This window comes from Melospiza melodia, chromosome 3 (genome assembly GCF_035770615.1).
Source record: "Melospiza melodia melodia isolate bMelMel2 chromosome 3, bMelMel2.pri, whole genome shotgun sequence".
Classification (NCBI taxonomy): Eukaryota; Metazoa; Chordata; class Aves; order Passeriformes; family Passerellidae; genus Melospiza; species Melospiza melodia.
The window spans coordinates 8,739,234-8,759,572 of record NC_086196.1 but is presented as its reverse complement, the minus strand read 5'-3'; the positions used below and the strand labels follow the sequence as shown (position 1 = coordinate 8,759,572).

Below are 20,339 nucleotides of genomic sequence, written 5' to 3'. Positions count from 1 at the left end.
GAGCTGAACTTTTACTTTACTGAAGGCTAAGAAATCCAGCAAAGCATATATTTTTACTTTTTAGTATCTGCAGCATGTGAAGCCATCTCTCTTAGACGTATATAGGTATTTCATTACATAGATATTTCTACAAAAATCTAGATGTAGGCTTGACTGCAACTCTTTCATCTTTACTACCATGCTGATACAGACAGATGGATTTGATCAGCTTTGCATCTTCCCAGGTCCTGAATCAGTACTTCCTCCTGTTTGTATAATTTTTTTTATGTTTGAGCTAGTTTTTATTGCTTTTGTTACAACATTTTATTGTGGCTTGTTTATAATACTACACGGCCCTCTTGCTAGAATGTCTACTTAGACTGAAGTTCTAAGGACTATGGGTAGATCTGAGTGGAAATCCTCCAAAAGGAAGGATGTGAATTACTTAATCTCTTTGAAATATCATTTTAGAAGTAATGGGATTTTGTATTGTAAATGTCACAGAACCTTGGACCTTACAAAATGCTTAAATGTGAGCATATAACTGCACTATCAACAGAAACCGTGTAGCTCAGAAGATATCAAAACATTAAACATAAACTTAATTTCATTTTATGTTTGTAGTTTTGGGGGGAAAATTTTGATTCCAGTATTGTAACTTTTATTTTCATTACAGTTATAGAAATCAAATAAGATAACTGAAGTAAGGCAAACATATATACTTCTACAGATATTTTCTAACTGATGTGTCAGAAAACTCTGAGAAAGTTCATTTAGTTTTGTAACTCAGTGTGCTTAATTTCAAGATTTTTTCAAAATGGTTCATTCAATTTCTTACTTTTCAATTTATTTACCTAATTAAAGGCATTTTGTTATCTTACTGAAATGATAAATGGAAAATATCATTCTTCAGAAAAAATCTGTTAGAACCCAGTGAACACATTAACAAAAAATTAAAAACACACAATACTTTGGAGTAATTGCAATGGTCAGAATACCAAGAAATAAAAATAGCACTAAATCTAATTAGGTTGTTTTGTAATTGACATCACAGTTACATGGGCTCATAGCTACTGGGCATGAATTACTTTCATTCCACTCACTATTTCAGTCTCCCATATTCGAAATAAGCATTTTTTCTTCAGTCTCTCAACTCATAATGTTCAAGATGTTATATGTATTGTACCTTTACTCAAAGCTTCTGCCAATACACTGTATAAAATCATTATACATTACTACCAGTATCAGCTGTAAGGACTAAAACCAGTAATATCTGCATTTCCCCAAATAAAAATTCCATAACAAAAATGAAAGACTGCAGTGCATGATCTGTATTCCTCACCTTCTAAAAGACTACCTATCTTTAGTTTTCTATCTTAAAAAAGAAAACCATCTCAAACTAGAATATGAACCACAAATTCCTTTGGGTGAGAAAAACTTACTGGTATTATTTCTCTGTTAAGCTTACATCACATTTATTGACCAATTCAATCCTCAACAGTCAAAAAATGCTTCCATTGCCAACTAGCAATTAAGACTATTCACAGCAATAGCATTCTCACTACATTTATACTGCCTTACTTCTCACAGAGAAAAATTACATTGATGGATTAGTGAGAAGTCTACAATAATAAAAGCAGAAGTGCTATATAATAAGGGCAAATGAATAAAAAAATGATGAATTTCTAACTAACCAAAAAGACTAATTAGCATGCTACATATATAAATACCTTCAGACAGACTCCAACCATATCAAGAATTTGAAATACACTAATTCAAGCTGATTTCAGTAGTTGATACAAAGTTTAATCTTCCATTGAAAACAGGAATGACATCTACAATGTTTCTTATCTTTCCTTTAAAATATTCAGAGGAAATTTTTTTTGCTTTTGTTTTGTGGTATTGATAAACATATTTCACATGCCCAGTGTGCAGTATTTTAGCCATTCCTTTATATGGAAGGAAAATACCTATCCCATTCTCTCTTGTTTCTGTTAATGCATATGGTGTTAACAGAATTAAAAATATATGAAAAAAATATTCTTGTGTCATTAAGTCACAGTCTAAAGACTTCCTGTGAAAAATACAATAAAAAGTCAAGTGAAATGAAAAGCCAGAGGCAAGTTGCCTTTCTTTTCACATGAACAACAAATTAGAATCAAACAGATACATGCGATCTTGGCCATCTCATGACACAAGAGTATGCTGAAAGCATGCCTTTTTTTTGGGCAAAGCTACTAGAAAACTCAACTGAACTACAGAAGAATTTAAACTGCACAGTTTAACCACAAAGGATATAATACAGCCCAAGAACATGCCGGATACATACAAGTTATGACAGACTCATGGACTCATGTAGTACAGGCAAAACAAACATGCTGTCAAGCCATGTATGAAAATAGGCTCCAAATAAATATGGTAAAATTAGGAAATCAGTCAGAAGGATCTGAGATCTATTCAGGGGAATGAATTTGTGCTCACTCCAATGGCTTTAGACTGATGGCTGCAATCTAAAAGGGAACAAAGACAGGCAGATGTGGTTGAAAGCTGGATTTTTATCTAGACTGATCAGGGGTTTTATTTCATGCAGAGCAAATATTTGATTTTAGAGAGTAATTACAGAAGACATATGTTGGACACTATACATATATGAACATGGGGAAATGCAAAAAGAGGATATGAGTTGGATAATAACAAAAATACATACATGCATTTCAGTACATGGTAAGAAGAGTCTGGTGTCCTCAGGCACAGAAATCCCACTTTTAGTAAGAATATGGGAAACGCCTCATCCACACTTAGCCTCAAGGCAATATCCCTTTAATGCTCATATAGATGATTTGTCGGTTCACCAAAACAAGCAAGGAGCACTTACTCTAGAAGTAAAGTATCATGAGATGACAGTAGGCTTTATGGCATTAGTTCATACTCCTTCAGAGTGTATACAACAATAATAAAACACCCACTAATAATAGAAGAGTGGAATATATACTAAATATATATGGGAGTGAGATACATCACAAGAGAATATGTCTCTCCAAGACTAAAACTGAAAGCACTAAGTTCCTCAGATCTTACACAAAAAACATATCTGTGATGGGTTGATCTCGGGCCAGCAGCCAGGAATCCACACTGCCATTCACTCCCCCAGCCCTCTCCAGAGGCATAGCAGAGAGGATTTGAAGAAGAAAAAACATCATAAACTGAAATAAAGGAAGTTTAATAAATAAACAGAAGAGGGAAAACCCCCATCTAACGAAATTACAACAAAGCAAGTGATGCAAATACAACCACTCACTATCTCTCACAAGCAGAATGATATCCTGACAGTCTCCATGAAATGGCTCACTTTCCCCACGCCCTCTCTGCTCAGTTTTTATTGCTGAGCAAAGATACTGCACATCATGGAATATTCCTTTGGTCAGTTTGGTTCACTGGTCCTGCTTATGCCTCCTCTTAAATTCTTGCCTACCCTGGGTTTATTTACTGTGTAGGACAGACCAAGAAAAAGAGAAAGCCTTGATGGTCTGCAAGCCCTGGTCAGCAACAACCACTATACTGGTATGCTATTAATATTGCTTTAGTCACAAATGAAAACACAGCACCATGTGCACTACTATAAAGAAGATGAGCTCCATCTCAGCCAGAGCCAGTACAAAGCTGGAGCCGTTTTACTTCAGAGAATTCTCAAAATTCACATGCCACTCTTCTGGGAACTGGAATCCCTTGGGATTTCTCCACCCAATGTGTAAAGTACACAGCACAGGAATGAAATTTATCAGGGTGGTAACTGAAGTCAGAGGTTTAAATGTTCTATCCTCTTTCATTTATCCTTCATATTCTAGAACACTGATGATAAGTTGATGCCTAAATGTGAACACTGAGATTTTTTTATTTAATTCACTGAATGTCTAAGCCTTGAATGTAATAGGTCTGTGATAGGTTGGACAACACTGAACAGCAGAAATTGTTAGTTGAAGTAGAGAGGAAGAAAGTGGTGGAGAAGTGATGAGACACTAAGTTGAAGAGAATTAAGAGTTCAAAGAAAGTCTGTGGAAGAAGCTAAAACTTTTCTGGACAATTTATGATTCACCTGTGATGCTTTAACACAAAGTCTGGGAGAGGAGCTGCCAACTGCCTTAGAAGATGAATTACTGTAAGTTAAAGCAGCATATCTGTCCTACTAGAAAAATAATGTGTTTCAGGTCATTTTGAGGAAACAGGTAAAAAATCTGGCAGAAGTCAATAAAGGTTTTCACACGAATTTCTGGTACCTCCTCATAGCAAGTGACCTGTACATTGATTCTTCTATAGAGATTCCAATTATCTCCTTAATATGGATTAAAGGCAAATAAAAATAGGGCAACCCCTAAAGACCATGGAAAATAAGGACAGTGAATAAACTCCTGTTCTGATCCATATGGAGAACTATAGACTGCTTGGCCTACAACTACTGGTAGATTTGAGAGAGTTGTACCATAGAATGGTTTGCAGAAAAAGCTTATGTATTCTGCAATGTGTAAAACTTTCTCAAGCATATTATTTATTGAAGCTTTATTAAACTTCACTTTTGCTTTTATATTTCCTGCAGCCCAGTAAAATAGCCTCTGACATTCTATTCCACAGTTTATTAACCATTAGTTATGTCTCTGAGATGCAAAAAAAAATCTATGATCAAAAATCCAGTATTTTGTACCATGTACTTTGCCAAAATCTCATCAATATGAGTTTCTTTATGACACTGATAAAAGTATATCTACATGACATGATAGCACAGGCATGATGATTATGCACTGTGTCATCATTTATAATGAAAAAGGGGAGTTAATTGACAATATTAGAATTGGGGAATACAGAAGTATCCTATTAGGTATACTGAAGGGAATGTAGTAGCTTCAAAATTCATTCACATAGCACCAGGATTAACTTTTGTGCTAGCTGCTGATGCTAACTGAATTCCCAAGATACAACAGATTATAGAAATGTATTTGTAGGAGCTTTACCTTATCTTTGGTAATCACCATGAATACCATTAATCTTGGGAGAAGATGAACTGCATAGCTTTTAATAAGAAGAATTGCATATCTCCACTCAGGTCCTGTAAAGCCAACAATCCACAGCAAAACACTTTGTACAGCTAACTAACCCAGTGCCTCCCCTTTCAGATTACAAACCTTAATTTATCTGTTCCGGTTTTGTACCTCGAGATTCGAGCCATCGACAGAGGAACTGATAAGGTGTCTAGCCAGCGCTTCTCGTATTTTGGTTCATTAGCTATGGGTGAAGAAGGTGATGATGGAGCCTGTGCAGAATAAATGAGAAACAGTAGGAGAGCTTAGAATACAATAGAGTGAAAAACCCATGAATATGCATCTCTGGCTCTGTTTGTCTCAGAAGTGAATAATCATCACAATAAAAGTATTCAAGAAACTCAGAGTGGAGTAGAGAAATGAAAACTTGTATGTTACCCATCTTGATATTTTGCTCTTCAGTGCAATTTCAGGATTGCTTTAACATTAAACACATCTAAATTTTTGTTAATATTGATAACTGATACTAGAAAGTAAAGAGCTTTCAGCCATAAATACCATGATTTTATTCTAAATGCTGCATAATATACATTTGTAGCTTAAATTAATTTGTTCTGTATGACTCTTCTGCATCCTTCTATCATCAAGAGAAAAGGATAGAAATAATATCCTAATTAAATACTACACTAGAATATTTATTTGTGCATTGTGCTCTTATATAATTTAGGAGTAGATTTAAAATTCTTATTCCTGTGTTATCATACTATAGATGGATGACTTTTGAAATTTTATCTTTGAAGTCTTTCTTCAAATGTCTCTACTAGAAAGGCAAGAGTTGAGCATTTCACTCTTTTATAAAGATACCAGTAAAATTTACACAAAGTTGGCTGAGAAAGATTTACAGACACATACATTTAGGTCAAAGTTAGGCATTTGTGCTCTTTCCAAACCAAAATTTTTTATCCTACACTGAGCGGAGAACTTTCCAGTAGAAAACAGAGTTGAAAGTTAATTATTTTTATATGAGCTGTTCAGAATCACTGAGTAGTATTTATGAAAGCAAAGAAAGCACAGAATGACCCAAATTCAGTTCTGTTCTGCCAGGTGTTCAAAACCCATAAAACTTACACATAATAAAAAGCATTCTAGGAATGATCTGTTTCTTTTACTTGCTCATAAGGATTTAGGATTACATTTTCCCCCTTAAAGCCCCTTCTTACAGTCAACAAGGGCTGATCTATTTACTTCTTTAAATAAATCAAAATAATGAGTTTCAAATTCTAACAGGATGACTGAGACTTAATGACAGAAGTATAATTTCCTAGTAAAAGAACAAATTGTAATGAAATTGCTGGAGTTGGTAGCATAAAGGAGTGTTTTAGACAGAATTTATTTTGGGGACAAGAATTTCATTTAGAGCATTTGCTATCCCCTAGAACCATACAGGTCTCATTTGACTGAGATGTCCTGGTGTTTTTGCAGTATGAGTATTTCATAATCAAGTACACACACTAATTTTGTTTTATGAAATTAGACACAAAAAGCTAAGGTGACTTTAAAATCTAGAATAAATTTATTAGTATCACAATGAAGAATCTGACACTTATTACAGAATTCTGTATGAACCAAAATAATTGACAGAAACCCATGCAATCTGAAGTTGAAAAGGATCAACATAATCTAACATTGTCTGTCTGGAAACCAAAATGTCTAGGAATAAAACAAGACATTGTTTTATTCCCAGACATTTATATCAAGTATAGAAATACTTGATTATGATCACTGAATGCAAGAATGAGAAAATAAAGGAACACAAAAATTCCTGGAACAACATCATTGATTGTTCCCACACTCTAAACTCTCAAGATGCAGAAAACATCTAGAGAATTTAAACATAAATATATTTTTCTTGTGAATTATTAATTTTACTTCTTTTAACAGGTTATTGAACATCCTGATAAATATTCTGTAATATTCTAGGTAATTTAAGAGCATTTGGCAGGAAAAAAAAAATTAGTAGGCCACATAGGCAATTTAATGTTTCCATTTGAGTCCCTTGCACTTCAATCAAATGCTTCAGTAGGGTATCAGCATAAAGAAAAAGTATCTCAATGCAAGGAAAACCTAGAATTTTAGAAAATGTACATCACAGCTATTCATTAAGTTAATGAATTGAAAGGGAAAATTGGCCAACATCACTTGGTCAAATATCTATTAACCCCAAAGCTATGAAACTGCAGCATAGAAATATTCATGTCAAAATACTAAACTGTTAAAACTGCTGAGAACTCCTAAAGCAAATGGGTCTTCCCCAGACAATTTCAAAGATTTGATATTTGAAAAGTACACTAGAAGGAATAATTTATTTTTTTCCCACAGTTCCAAACTACTTATATCTGCAGAGACCCTACTGCATGATCTGAACATTAATGGCCAAGAACAGCAAAAGGGTATGAAGGGGTCAAGCTAGTCTAAGTGTCAAATATGTATTTCTTATGAAGCCATACTCTACTAACCAGTTTATTGTAGAGCATAAAGTTGGAATTACTCCTCTTCATTTTCTTAAGGGCAAACCAGGGAATACTTATGTCCATAAGACCATTGCAGAGAAACAAAATTCTATCATAGGACCAGCAGCTCATTTTGTTCTATTTAACCTGTAATCTATGAACAATTCAATCTGAGACTCCGTGATATATTCTCGGCAAAACACAAGGATAAAAATAAGAAATTGAGAAGGAAGCAAGTAAAAAAAACAAGAGAAAGCACTGTCTAAGAAGCTCAATATACTGAATGAGAGATAAAAGAACTGCTAAAAATATAGTAGATAAATGTATGCAATGATCAATGCATGCATGAGCAATGCACATGACGAAAAACAATATTAACTTTTCCCACTGTTATGGGATATGAACAGGTGATTACAACTCAAAATTTAGATCTTGAAATTTTTTTTTTAACAATTAGATAAACAAAGATTCATTGGGCTGGAAAAGAAACTGCAGAGGGAATTGTATGACTGAGATGTGTAAAAAATAAATAACAGAGAAAGGGGTTAAGAAACAGTGGTTCACTTGGTATTTTCACATAAGAAGCAGGGGTATTGATTAGAAGTAAAAGACATAGGATAAAAACAGAGAATGAATGTGTTAGTCTATATAACAAACTGGTTCAGGAAGCATCTATGTCAGAAGTCACCAGAGATGCAGGAAATATTCCCAGAAATAATTGCACATATTTCCTCTGTTCTTGCATTCTCTTGAAGGCATCTTCTGGGAACAAGCTTTTTGGCTGGATGGTTCTTTGGTCTGACCCAGTGTAGTGAGCTGGCTGACCTTCAAGGCATTTCTCCACTAAACAGCTACTGCTGCTCATCTTGAAAACTCTTCACATCATTCCTCCAAAGCACTAAAATAGAGCTCATCTCTGTAATCACAGCTTTTATGCTCTTGATCATTTCATACCTTCAGTTTTCTGCTGAGGTCACCAACAATGTTGCCAATTAATGCCAATTTGCTTTAACACCTGCCCATTAAGAAATGGATTGAACACAAAAACCTCGTTTTTGACAGAACAGTGAACAAGAATCAAGTTTTAATGACACATAATCACTACCTACCTGGGACAGCTGTGCACTGCTGACATGGAGGAGGGCCTGACTCAGTATCCCATTAGCAATCACTGACCTATGAATGACACTGTAGGCAAGTGTTTTAGGCTTTCTTAAACAATTATATAACTAGTCATTATGGTGCAACAAAAAAGTCTTCCAAGAGGTAGAATAAGTTCAGAAAGTCCACTACTAACGGGGAGATGTAATCAGACATGTCTCTATAGTTAAGTTTCCACTAACAGCATAAGAAGGAAGGGGAAAAGATCCCAGCTGGCTGGGACTGTCAAATTTTCCTCTTTTTGTGCCATATAATTCACAGAGTTTGGGAAACTCAGTTTCCCTTTCTTTTAAACTGTTATTGATTTTAAATCTCTGCAAAAAAAAATCATGTCATCAGAAGAAAGTCTTTCTGAACCTTCTCTAGTAATTTAATTTCCAGCTACTTCTAGGGCCCTCCCTTGAAAGCAGCCACAGTGTTATTTTGAGTTGATGCAGCCTTTTTCATAAAACATGGGCTTCAGGAAGGCTGAAGCTGGGTTAATTTACTTGGAATCAGAAATACTCAGGGTCCCATTATTCAGCAAGATTAAACTTGGTTTTAAATGTATTTTTAATCTCATATTACAGTGTCTGCTTTGCAGAAAGACAAATGATGCCCCATCTTTGGAGGTATCCAAGGTCAGGCTGAATGGGGCTTTGACCAGCAATCATCCTGAGTGCTACCATGTGGGACATGCCGAACAACCAGCTGATCAGGTACAGCCAGCACAGGGTTAGGAAAGGCAGGTCCTGCTTGACCAGCCTGATCTTCTATTACAAGACTGGGTGGATGGGGGAAAGGCCGTGCATGTTATCTACCTGGACTTCAGTAAAGCTTTTGTTACTGCCTCCCACAGCATTCTCTTGGAAAAGCTGGCAGCCCATGGCTTGGAGAGGTGCACCCATCACTTGCTAAAATCTGGCTGGATGGCTGGGCCCAGAGAGTGCTGGTAAATGGAGTTACATCCAGCTGGGAGCAGGTCACAAGTTGTGATCCCCAAATCAGAATTTGGGCCAGTCCTGTTTAACATCTTTATTGGTGATCTGGAGGAGAGGATCAAGTGTACCTCCAGTCAGTTTGCAGAGGACACCAAGTCGGGTGGGAGTGTTATCTGCTGCAGGGTAGAAGGAACTGCAGAAGGATCTGGACAGACTCTATCCGTTGTATGAGGTTCAACAAGGCCAAGTGCCAGATCCTGCACATGGGTCATGATGGTCCCCTGCAGTGCTACAGGCTGTGGGCAGAGTCCCTGGAATGGTGGAAAAGGACCAGGATGTCCTGGTTGACAGCTGAACATGAGCCTGGGTGTGCCTGGGTGAATAAGAAGGCCAGTGGCTGGAGAAAAGGCACCTCTGGGGCATCCTTATTGCTCTCTACAGTTACCTGAAAGGAGGTTGTAGCCAAGTAGGGGTTGGTCTCTTCTCTCAAATAACGAGTGATAGAACAAGAGGAAATGGCCTCAGTTGCACAGTTGCACCAGGAGAGGTTTAGGCTGGATATTAGGGAAAACTTCTTCACAGAAAGGTTGTCAAGGTTGGAGCAGGCTTCCCAGGGAAATGATTGAGTCACTGTCCTTGGAGATATTTCAAAGGTATATAAACAGGACACCTAGAGACATGGTTTGGTGTTGGACTCGGCCATTCTTGGTTAAGCTCAGGTTGGATTTGATGATCTTAGATGTCTTCTCTAACCTAAATGTGTCTATGATTATACCATTTTATGAAATAAGACTCAAGTGTGCCATCCATTAGGAAAAAATATAACCTTTTACTGATAATTTGAACTTTATCAAATTTCTGCTTTAGAGGATTTAATATTTCAAAGTACATCATTAAAGCCTTGATCCTGTTCTGTAAATTTATATTTCTACAGAGCACATGTAAGAGGTATGACTAATCTTGATTACTGCCTTTGTCAACACTGGTTCAAAAAGAGATGATAATGATGATGCTGTTATTTATTTCTCAAAGTAATTTTTGCTGTTTCCATTTTAGTGAGGATTGCTGAGAATTTCTGAAAAGAATATAAAATATCCCTCTGTAAAACATGTATATGAAAATGGTAGCAACATTAACATATTTGATATTTATATATTGATATATTTTTATGATGTAAAAACAACTCTGTGGTTTGAATTATAGAAACATAAAACCACAGATTATCTCAAGTTGAGAGGGTCCATAAGGATCACTTAAATATCTTTTCCTCACAGGACTACCTAAAATTAAATCATATGACTAAGAGTGTTTTCCAGACATGCCTTAAACTCTGAAATGCTAAAATAGCTTGGCATAGCTTCATTGCCTTAAGCTATAACTGAAAACATTGGTCATTAAGTTTCAGTGGATTTCATGACAATCTCTTAGATTAGAAAATACTGGCTTTCATGCATCTTTTTGATGCCAACTGGAATGTGTTTTGTCAAAGCTCTGTTACTAAAAATGCTTCAGCATACTCAAAAAAGAGCCTTCAATATAATATACTTTTCAAATGGACAGATTTGTCTTACACTTATTCTAAAAAAACAGAATTAGGATCACATAATTTCGTGCAACAACACCAGCAACATTCAACTCAGAGTGAATTCAATGTGGTCTCTCTACAGTTTTTAGTCTGGTCTGTGATTGAAATGTATGTATATATACATATATTGGCAGGTTGATTTTCTGTATATCAATGAACCTATCTGCCCTCTGTATGGCTGAGTGTTTGCTAATGCTTATTACAGGGACAGACAGAAAGCAGGGGCTTTCCATTGACTGGAGAAGAAAACATGACTGATCCATTTAGCAATCAGAATCTCACATTAGCTCACTTTAATAATTGAACAACAAAAATACCAAATTTATAGCCAGAAGTAGAGACATGAATAAAACTCTTGTGACGCCCAGACAACAAAACAAATTATGGTCATATCTACTGTAGATAGGAGTCAGAGCCTTCAACTTGTCTCAGAATTCAGAGGGATTTAATTACGATATCAAAATACCTGTGCATCCTTTGATGCAGCATGAATTCAGAAGAGGGTCTGTATTTATTTATTTTTAATGGAATTCATAGATGCAGGTGCACAATTCTGTGACAGTTTTAAGAAGACAGTAATTATCTGGTAAAGTATGCATCACCAAATCATTTAATAGATAAAGTCTTCTATAGAGGAAACATGCTCTTTCAGGTGAAGTAACAATTTGAAGTTGTAATATGATGTCTTCAAAATTCACTGAAAGCACCTTTTAATTACACAGCTCTATCTACAATATTTTAATTGACAGATGCTTAATTAAATGGGAGGAAGGTGAAAAAGCATGTGAAAAACTCCTCCTTTCCTACCAGAGAAAATAAATACTTTTCATTCTAATGTTGCATCAGATACATGCTTTTGAAATATAATGACTGCTCTTTAAAATATGTAATTCTTTTTAATTAATACATGAGTTTACAGACACTGAGCACCTATATATAATGTTTACATAGAGCAGTACTTGCTGGGGACTTACACTGCTTTCAATGCAATAGCTATGCATTTAAATCAATTGGATTACTATTCTACCAGTGAGGAACAAATGAAAACCCTTTCAATTATATAAATTTCTCTAGAGGTGATTTACAATGGAAATATTATGAAAATTTCATTGCATCTGTGCTGCTAGGTGCTAATACATTTTTATTTTTTTAATGAACCCATGGCATAAAAACCTGAGTAAGATATTTTTAGAGAATACATATGGACTATTTGTCAGAATCTTGCACCTTTTTCTTTAATTTGTTTCCCTCAAGCTAGTATGTAATTGGTTTCTGAGTAACCTCAACAACCTTGCCTGGAACACCTTTCCAGATAAATTCTTCCTTTGGGGGTAGGGGACAGGGACCAGACTAGTTTACATCAAATCTCAGCACAAAAAGTAGAAAGTAATTATGACTGCTCAAAAACTAGAATAGCAGTCAGAATTCAAAACCTAACATTAAATGTATATAAGGAAAATAAAAGATACAAGGTTGAGATCATTATAATTTTACACTATAAATGCAAGTGTATCAAACTTCAGCTGTTAGAAACAGCTTTTGCCAGCCTTTTATATCCCCAAATGGGGCATGCCGTCCTTGCTTAGAAAAATTAGCTCAAGGTTTGGGAAACTCTTTGAATTTCACACAGTCTGCACACCCCTCAGGAAAAATCTGAGCCTTGACTCTTGCTTCTCTCTCTGAGATCAGTGTCAATTTGCTGCTGGAACTTGTGGAAAGACACTGGATGTAGCTTAGAGGGAGATCTTGTAACCTCAATTTTACTCTCAGTTTTCTCTATAAACCACATAGATGTGTACCTGGACTGCCAAGGTTCACCTATGCTAACATCAAATACGTTTTCTTTTTTGCTGCTGCTGCTGCAGCTGAAAACTTGAAATGAGAAAATTCATAAGAACTGTAAAAAACAATGTATTCACATGCAAGGGCGGTGTATGGGGAAAATATATGTGATTAAGAACTAAAACCAGATACCTAACTGGGGAATTTCTGTGCAGAAGAAATGATCAAGGTGATCAATCAAATGTTAATTTGATTAATCAAATACTAGAAGAAATAACTCTGCTGAAAGGATTAGCAGTGGCTGTGGACATTAATAAAAGGAAAGGATGAGACTTTTAAAGATACTTTTTATTCACTTCATTAATGTCATAGTGAAAGTCCCAATCAACTCCAATCACAATTAGAAAAACAGCACTTCTGTACAGCTAAATCTACACAAACATTTCAATCCAAAAGATTTTCCTTACAACTCTGTTGTAGTAAAGTAGGAAGGTGTTATTTAAAAGTTTTCTTCTAGCTTCTATTGCCATGATTTCTGAGAGGTATAATCAGAAGCAGAAAATCTGGATTATCGTTCACTGAGTCATTATAATAATTTCATATTTTATTAATTGAGGAAAACTTATTTGCAGTGTGTTCATCTCATTTCATAAAGGTCTTCAGCACAGCAGAAGAGCAAACTGCTGAAGTGCAGCTGGCTGTGTTTAATCTGTTTTATCTTTCACTTCAGCAAAAAATGGAAGGAATGGTGACAATTAATGAGTAACCATTGCGTGCCATTACGTGAGATTATTTTGTATTTATTACATTAATCATTTTATGAATTTACATTGCCAAATAATACACTTTGAACTGGAAGTCAGTTCAAAGCTACCTTGCTTTCATACTACATGAGAAAATAATGGATTTTCAGATCGAGAATTGGCAGAGGCAACTGAAACCATGAACACATGAAATCATTCCAAAAGAAAGGATATTGAACTGAAATTCTGAAGTTTCTCTTAAAGCAAGCTACAGGATGATTAAAATAAGTTTTAAGAATGGTGTGTTTATACTAAAATGGAAGACACTACAGGAATATTCAAAAAAGCAAGAGTATTGAAGTTTTCATACATAGGACATCCATTCAATCTCAATTCAATGTTCTGGTCAGACATTCCCCAAGGGTGTCCACCTCCCTGTCTTGAATCCTCTTCCCTTTTTGCCATTTAGCGCTTGGGATTGAGTCATATCATTTTATCACTCTGGAACTAGGACTACCATAGACATTAAAGATGTAGCATTCTACTGGTCCCATCAAAAGCTGAGCATTTGTATTTTTTCTTTTTTAAAAACCTGATGATGAAGTAAGCAATGTCTTTTTTAAAGCAAAACTATTTAACTCAGCAGATAAAACAAAGGCATCAAAGAAAAATATTTTGAAGCTGTTTAGAAAAATATAAGTGCTTGTTTCGCTTAATCTAACCAACTAACCTTAACATACACTATAAAAATTAGAATTCTCAAATTACACAAACACACAGAAAACAACAATTTATTCTGGTCTCACTTCACTTATCAGAATACCATTTTTAGACAATTCAGGGAAGGTGGATTCTCAAACAAATGAAAACATAGTATATTCTGCCTTTGCATTGTAACTGTCAAATTATCCCATGGTGTCTTAAACAGTAATTTGTTTTATTTACAATATTTTTCTCCACCACTAATTTCTCCAGAAAGCTGTCTAGGATATTTGGAAATCTGGTAGTAGATCTCTAAAGCACTTTCTTCATTGTTTTAGAGTTAGAACTCTCCAGGAAAACAACCTGTACCCACTAGCCTTGAAACCACCTCCTTTGTATGTTTTATGTTCCCTTCTGGAAGCTTACATTGTGTTTAATAAACTACTTATAAGGTACAGATGAATGTGACTGCCACTGTCAATCCCTGTAGCATTTGTCACAGTAGTGACCAAGCACAAAATAATCAGGTGTGAAGAGAGCACTCCGGCTCATTTCTCTGGGTTTCAGAGAACCCCGTTAAAGTGCTGTACTGCAAACTGCTCTGATATTACAAACATGTATATAAATCCTGAAGATGGTATCACATCACATACAACAGATGCTTCACAGCAGAGGTGACAGAGACAGGTCCAACAGAGGCAGGACAGCACCAGAACTGAAAATGGTACAATCCTCTTAGGCCGAAAGAGCTTGCTAAACTACCGCCCCTATGCTACAAGCCATCAAAAATGACAGCTTGGTAAACCTGGAGTGACAGTAATTCTTTAGCTCTCAATCCTGTCCTTTCCTTTACATGGTGTGCTTTTTGGAGTAGAACTTCCACCTATAAATATAGGTGCATTGTCTATTATGGCATGGATCTGAGTGTGGTTAGGAAGGTACATAAAACTGCAACGCAAACTTGCAAGATGCAGTGCTCAAAGTGAGTCAGATCTCCCCTGCCAGGGTGATGTAAAAACAGGATTTAAATATCATTAGTCTCATTAGGCAATAGCATTACAGGAAATGTCAATTCTGCTTTTACTTTACCATAAACCTGAAAATATTTAATTGAATAAAATAGAAGTGTTCACTAGATGGTAGTTGAAACACATTCATAACCACTTTTCAAGATATGATCATAGCTCAGTTACACTCACAGCTAGGGAAAAGTTTAACCATACAATGCATCATCTCAACATCCAGTCATTCCTGCTCAAAATATGTAGGGCCTTGCTTTTGAGTTTCACAATAAGATTCTAGCAATTTTTCATTTTGTTTTCTGTGAAGGGAGATCATGAATTTTACAATCTATGATGTAGATTGTCCTGTTTATTCCACTTCCAGGTCATAGTGTCTATTTTATATGAGTTTAGTGTCTAGTTTATATGAGCTCTTCACATGAGTTTATGTCAGGCTTCAGAAAACTTAAGTGCTGTATAAAATCAACCCAGTACCTTACTATTGCACCTTTTTTAATTTTTGTTTTTCTTCTTATATTTCAAGCCTATACCCAGTCTTTTGAGTACTATCTTGTGTGCTGACTCTAAATTACTCTGTTACAAGTCTGCAAAACTCCAGCCACTTATTTATATTTTTATAATATGAGAAGTTACAAGTGTGCAGTTCTCAAAGCAGTCATAATGATTGTTAAAAATGATCACAACACACTCATTCTAGCATTTAGTAGGCACTAATTTACTAAAATGTGATAATGCAATCACTACCATAGCCCTTTTCTTATCATGTAAGCTCTTTGCAGAAAGGACTTTCTTTGCCTGCAGAGAACCTGGTGGACAGGCAGAGCAGAATGCTGGATCCTGAGGTTTGGATTCTTTAGTAAGACAACAGTACAAGGCAGTCCAAATTAACAGTCATCTGGATAACTGCAAACAAATAAACATGAAACCTTTTGTATCTATGACCATTTTGGTCACCAAACACTGAGGTACAGGTATCAGCACAGAAAAGCATATTTCTATTTATTTATTTATTGTACATTATGCCTTTATACCATCATACATGAATATATGTATTTTTAGCAGATGAAAACAAGCTTTAAGGAGTAGTATTGAGAGACAGTGGTTGAAGAAGTGCAAAGCTTGAGAGAAGTACAGTAAGCATCAGACAATTTTATTACTGTCTGAGAAGAAAAGGGAAAACAGAGGAGAAGCTTCTGTCCATTCAGTGTGTCTTCTTTCTCTATCATTTAATATCCAACTGAAAGACTAGAGCTGAGATTTGTTAGGTGTCAAACAGGTTTTGAGCATGAAGGTCCATGTCCTTGTACAGCTAGTATTTACATCTTCAATCTTCATTACTGAAAGGACAGCACTCTTGCTTGCTAAGACACCCTATGCTCTTTGGTGACTACCACTTTTCCTGGAGAAAAATTTTTTTCTTTTCTTTCCACACAGTGCTGCAATTAATTTAATCACAGTTGTTCACTACAGAAAGAAGAACTGAATATCCTCTGGGTAAAAGAAAGAGACATTTTTTTCCTCTTTTATTTCTTTCTCTCCCTATCTTTCCTATTAAAAAAGTTTTCTTCAAAAATTCAACTTTACATTATTTTCTTAATTTCACCTGCATTTCAGCATCTCCAGCTGGATTAAATTAAACAGTATAATGCAACAAAGTATAACAAAAGTTCACATGAATTCATGTCTAAATAATGATTACATCTTACTGTGTTCACTCTTCCAAATGTCTCAACTGTCCCAGAGCAAAAACCTACCAGTTCATGGCTGTGTGTTGTGGACTTTGTAAGTACACAATTTTACAGTATAAGCACTTAAAATCAATCAAAGCAAACAACAAAAAAAACAAAGCTAAGTTAGTCTTACTCTAGCATTTTGAAGCTCAAAATGAGAAAAGAACTTATAAAGTTCACATCCACTATGCTTTTATTATTCATTTGCATACCGTGTTAGTTGAGTTTCCATTCAAATGTAAGCCACTGTCAAAGAGAGGTGATGAAGTTCCACTGCTGTGATCACTTGATGGTCCAGGGGAACCTGGAAATCAGTTAAGAAAAAAAACCTGCTGATGTTAAAAATATATGTATATATCAGACAACATCTATTCCAGTTGTAAAACACAGGAAGAATTTTTAATATAATTCCCCCAACCAAGACAGAAATACTACTTGTATTTCAGAAAGTCAGACAATTAAATATCCATACACTATATTTAATGTCTAGAAATAAAAAAGGTTTCTAGATGTCATCTGAGAGGGGCTGTGCTCATGGGGTCTTTTTGTGTGCTTAACTGTCTTCAGGATTAAGCCTTTTTTCACTGAGAACGAGATATTCAAAACAAGCAGTCCTTGTCTCATCCTTAAGTGATACTTAATCAGTATCTACAGATAAACCCATGTCAAATTCTGGGTTTTTTTGTTGGCAATAACAAAGGAGTCAAATAGATAAAAAAATGCTGTGAGACCTGTAGGTAGATATTTCCATGTTATGACATTTTGCCATGACATGAGATGGTGTAGGGAAGGGAGATGCATAAGAAGGGAGCAGGGGAGGCAGATGCTACTCCTGATGATGTGCTCATGGTGATGATATGGGTTGATGGGAAGACACAGTATGATTGCAGTTACAATGAACACAGCACAGCACTAAAACTGCCAGCATAGCAGCTGGTCTGACTGAATGCTGGAACAAGTGCCTGAGCCTTCTGGGATGGCTGGAGTAGCCAAAATACTTCAGAATATGCATGCACGCACTTAAATCCTGCCTGCAGTGTGATTTGGGAATTTCTTTATTGCATAATGCAATTGCTACTTAGCTTTCTAAATGTGTCATAATGCTTCATGACTGGAATTCCCTTTTGTGCACGGACTTGTGAAAAACTCTTCTTGAAATGGGGTGCTATTCTCTGTAACTCCAGTTTATATATTCCATTAAGTCCTAACTATTTTCCATACACCTTATTTGCTTCTTTTATCATTACAAGAATGAATATTTATAGCAAGTAATTTACCAAAGATCACTTGACTCACAAACCTTGGTTTCAGCCTCTACTGAATGGCTACACTGAACATTCTAGAGAGGTGCATGTAAGCTCTTGTGGAGGTCCAGGTTCAGTTCAGGAGAAGGCTCATTTCCTAAGTTCCTTACATGTCTGATCATACCTAGCAAGTTCTTTTTTTTTGAGTATGCTTCTATTGAGCTGCTTTCTATTTCCAGAAATGGCGCTTTATGGAAGCAGTGCCATGTTCTCAGGCTCCCAGACAAAGATGCTGCAGAAAGTGAGATGCTCCTGGTGAGAAAGCCAATCTCCCCATGATGCACAAAGAGGGCACCAATATTGCTGGACCTACGTGAACTAGTTGAGAAGGTGGCAGCCAGCTTGTGCAGTGTGTATTAGGTCTTAGTGGCAGGGGTTGATGGGCTGGGATGTCTCCAGAAGTGGGGAATGGTTGAGGCTGCCCTGGGCCAGGCACAGACAGATCCAGACAGATCCCACATTACCACTGGGCCCTGGAGCTGAGCTGGCAGCACCTCTGAGAAACTCTTTAACAAAGGGTAAAATGCAGAAGGGTGGAGACAATAGCAAGGGAAAGAGTGACACAAAAATCAAATGAACCTCAAGGTCAGTGAAGAAGGTGATGGACAATTTATTTGTCTTTGTTTCTCATTGCCTGAATCTATTTTAATAGACAATACATTTGTCTAAGTTTTCCCACATTGCCTCTGCTTTGGCCATGATGGTAATTAATAGCTAATCTCTTTTTTGTTCTATTTGTACACCACATTCTGTTTGAGAACAGGGAGTGAGAGAGTGTCTGAATGAGAGTTTGGCTCTTAGCGGAGGTTAACCAATGACAGGCAATACAGTTCAAGTATGTGATGTCAGTCTACAAGATGAGATACAAGTTCTAGTAGCACTGTCATAGTCACAAATAAATATGCCCAATGACACAGACACTACTGATAAGATGCTGCTAATTTGCCAAATTCATGTTTAAGCTTGGACATAGTTATCCAAGGAGCAGTCAACACAATTTTAGAGTTGTCTGATGATCCAGTAGGAAAAGTAAGAAACACATGAAGACTCATTATAAGAAAAACTGACCATATATTTTCAAATGAAAATGATAAGCAGTAAACACTGAAAGAAAGTTTCCAGCATGAAATGTATAGTTCAGCTTAGTAGAGGCCTGTCAAGTTGGCTTTTCACAGGTATAAAAATCTAGATTAAATGAATGACACTCTTCTAATGCCAAGGTCTAAACTATGACACCTACGAGTCTGCTGAAAATAGGAAAACACAAGTATATAGTTGAGTGCAATTTAAAGAAATAAAATCTAAATCAATCCAAAGAACAAGACACATTTCAAAACTTTTTGCTTATTTTGGAGAGAAAATAATCTGCTAAAATAAACTGGTGCAAAATTATTAATTTGATCAAATAAAGTGATTTATTATGAACACTTTTCTACTTGCAACACTGATGACAACTGTGCAATTTGAATATTTTATCTGATAATCAAAAGAGCCCCAAACTTCCATGATCTGTATTGTTCATACACTTTTTAGTATTGCTACTGTTAAACTACTCAGCTGTCTCAACATAATTCTGCTGACAAAACAAATAAAAATAGTAAAGTAATTAATGAAATTTACATAATTAATGTTATCCATTTGTTTGGTAAGTGTCCTTAAAGTAACTTTCAGTGTAAATGTATGATTCAAATGTTTGCAAACACTATTTATTGTATTCAGGCAAAGCTTCTACTGAAAAACTTTCAGCTATCACCCATGACTGTACTGCATCTTAATTATTTTTTTAAGTTTTATTTTGAATAAATTATACATAAGAAGCAAGGGAGTATGCATTTGATTCTTATATGTTAAACAGTAAAGTAGACAGACAA

At 35.7% G+C, this 20,339-nt stretch overlaps 1 protein-coding gene across 1 annotated transcript in view; it reads right to left on the bottom strand.

Moving 5' to 3' along the window:
* SNTG2 (syntrophin gamma 2) overlaps nucleotides 1-20,339 on the bottom strand; it is a 119,064-nt gene that overhangs the window by 58,732 nt on the left and 39,993 nt on the right. The window contains exons 7-8 of the mRNA XM_063153410.1: nucleotides 17,377-17,468; nucleotides 5,154-5,281 (exon numbers count right to left, since the gene is read on the bottom strand). Coding sequence (XP_063009480.1) covers nucleotides 5,154-5,281; nucleotides 17,377-17,468 — 220 coding nt within the window. The remainder of the gene's footprint in view (nucleotides 1-5,153; nucleotides 5,282-17,376; nucleotides 17,469-20,339) is intronic.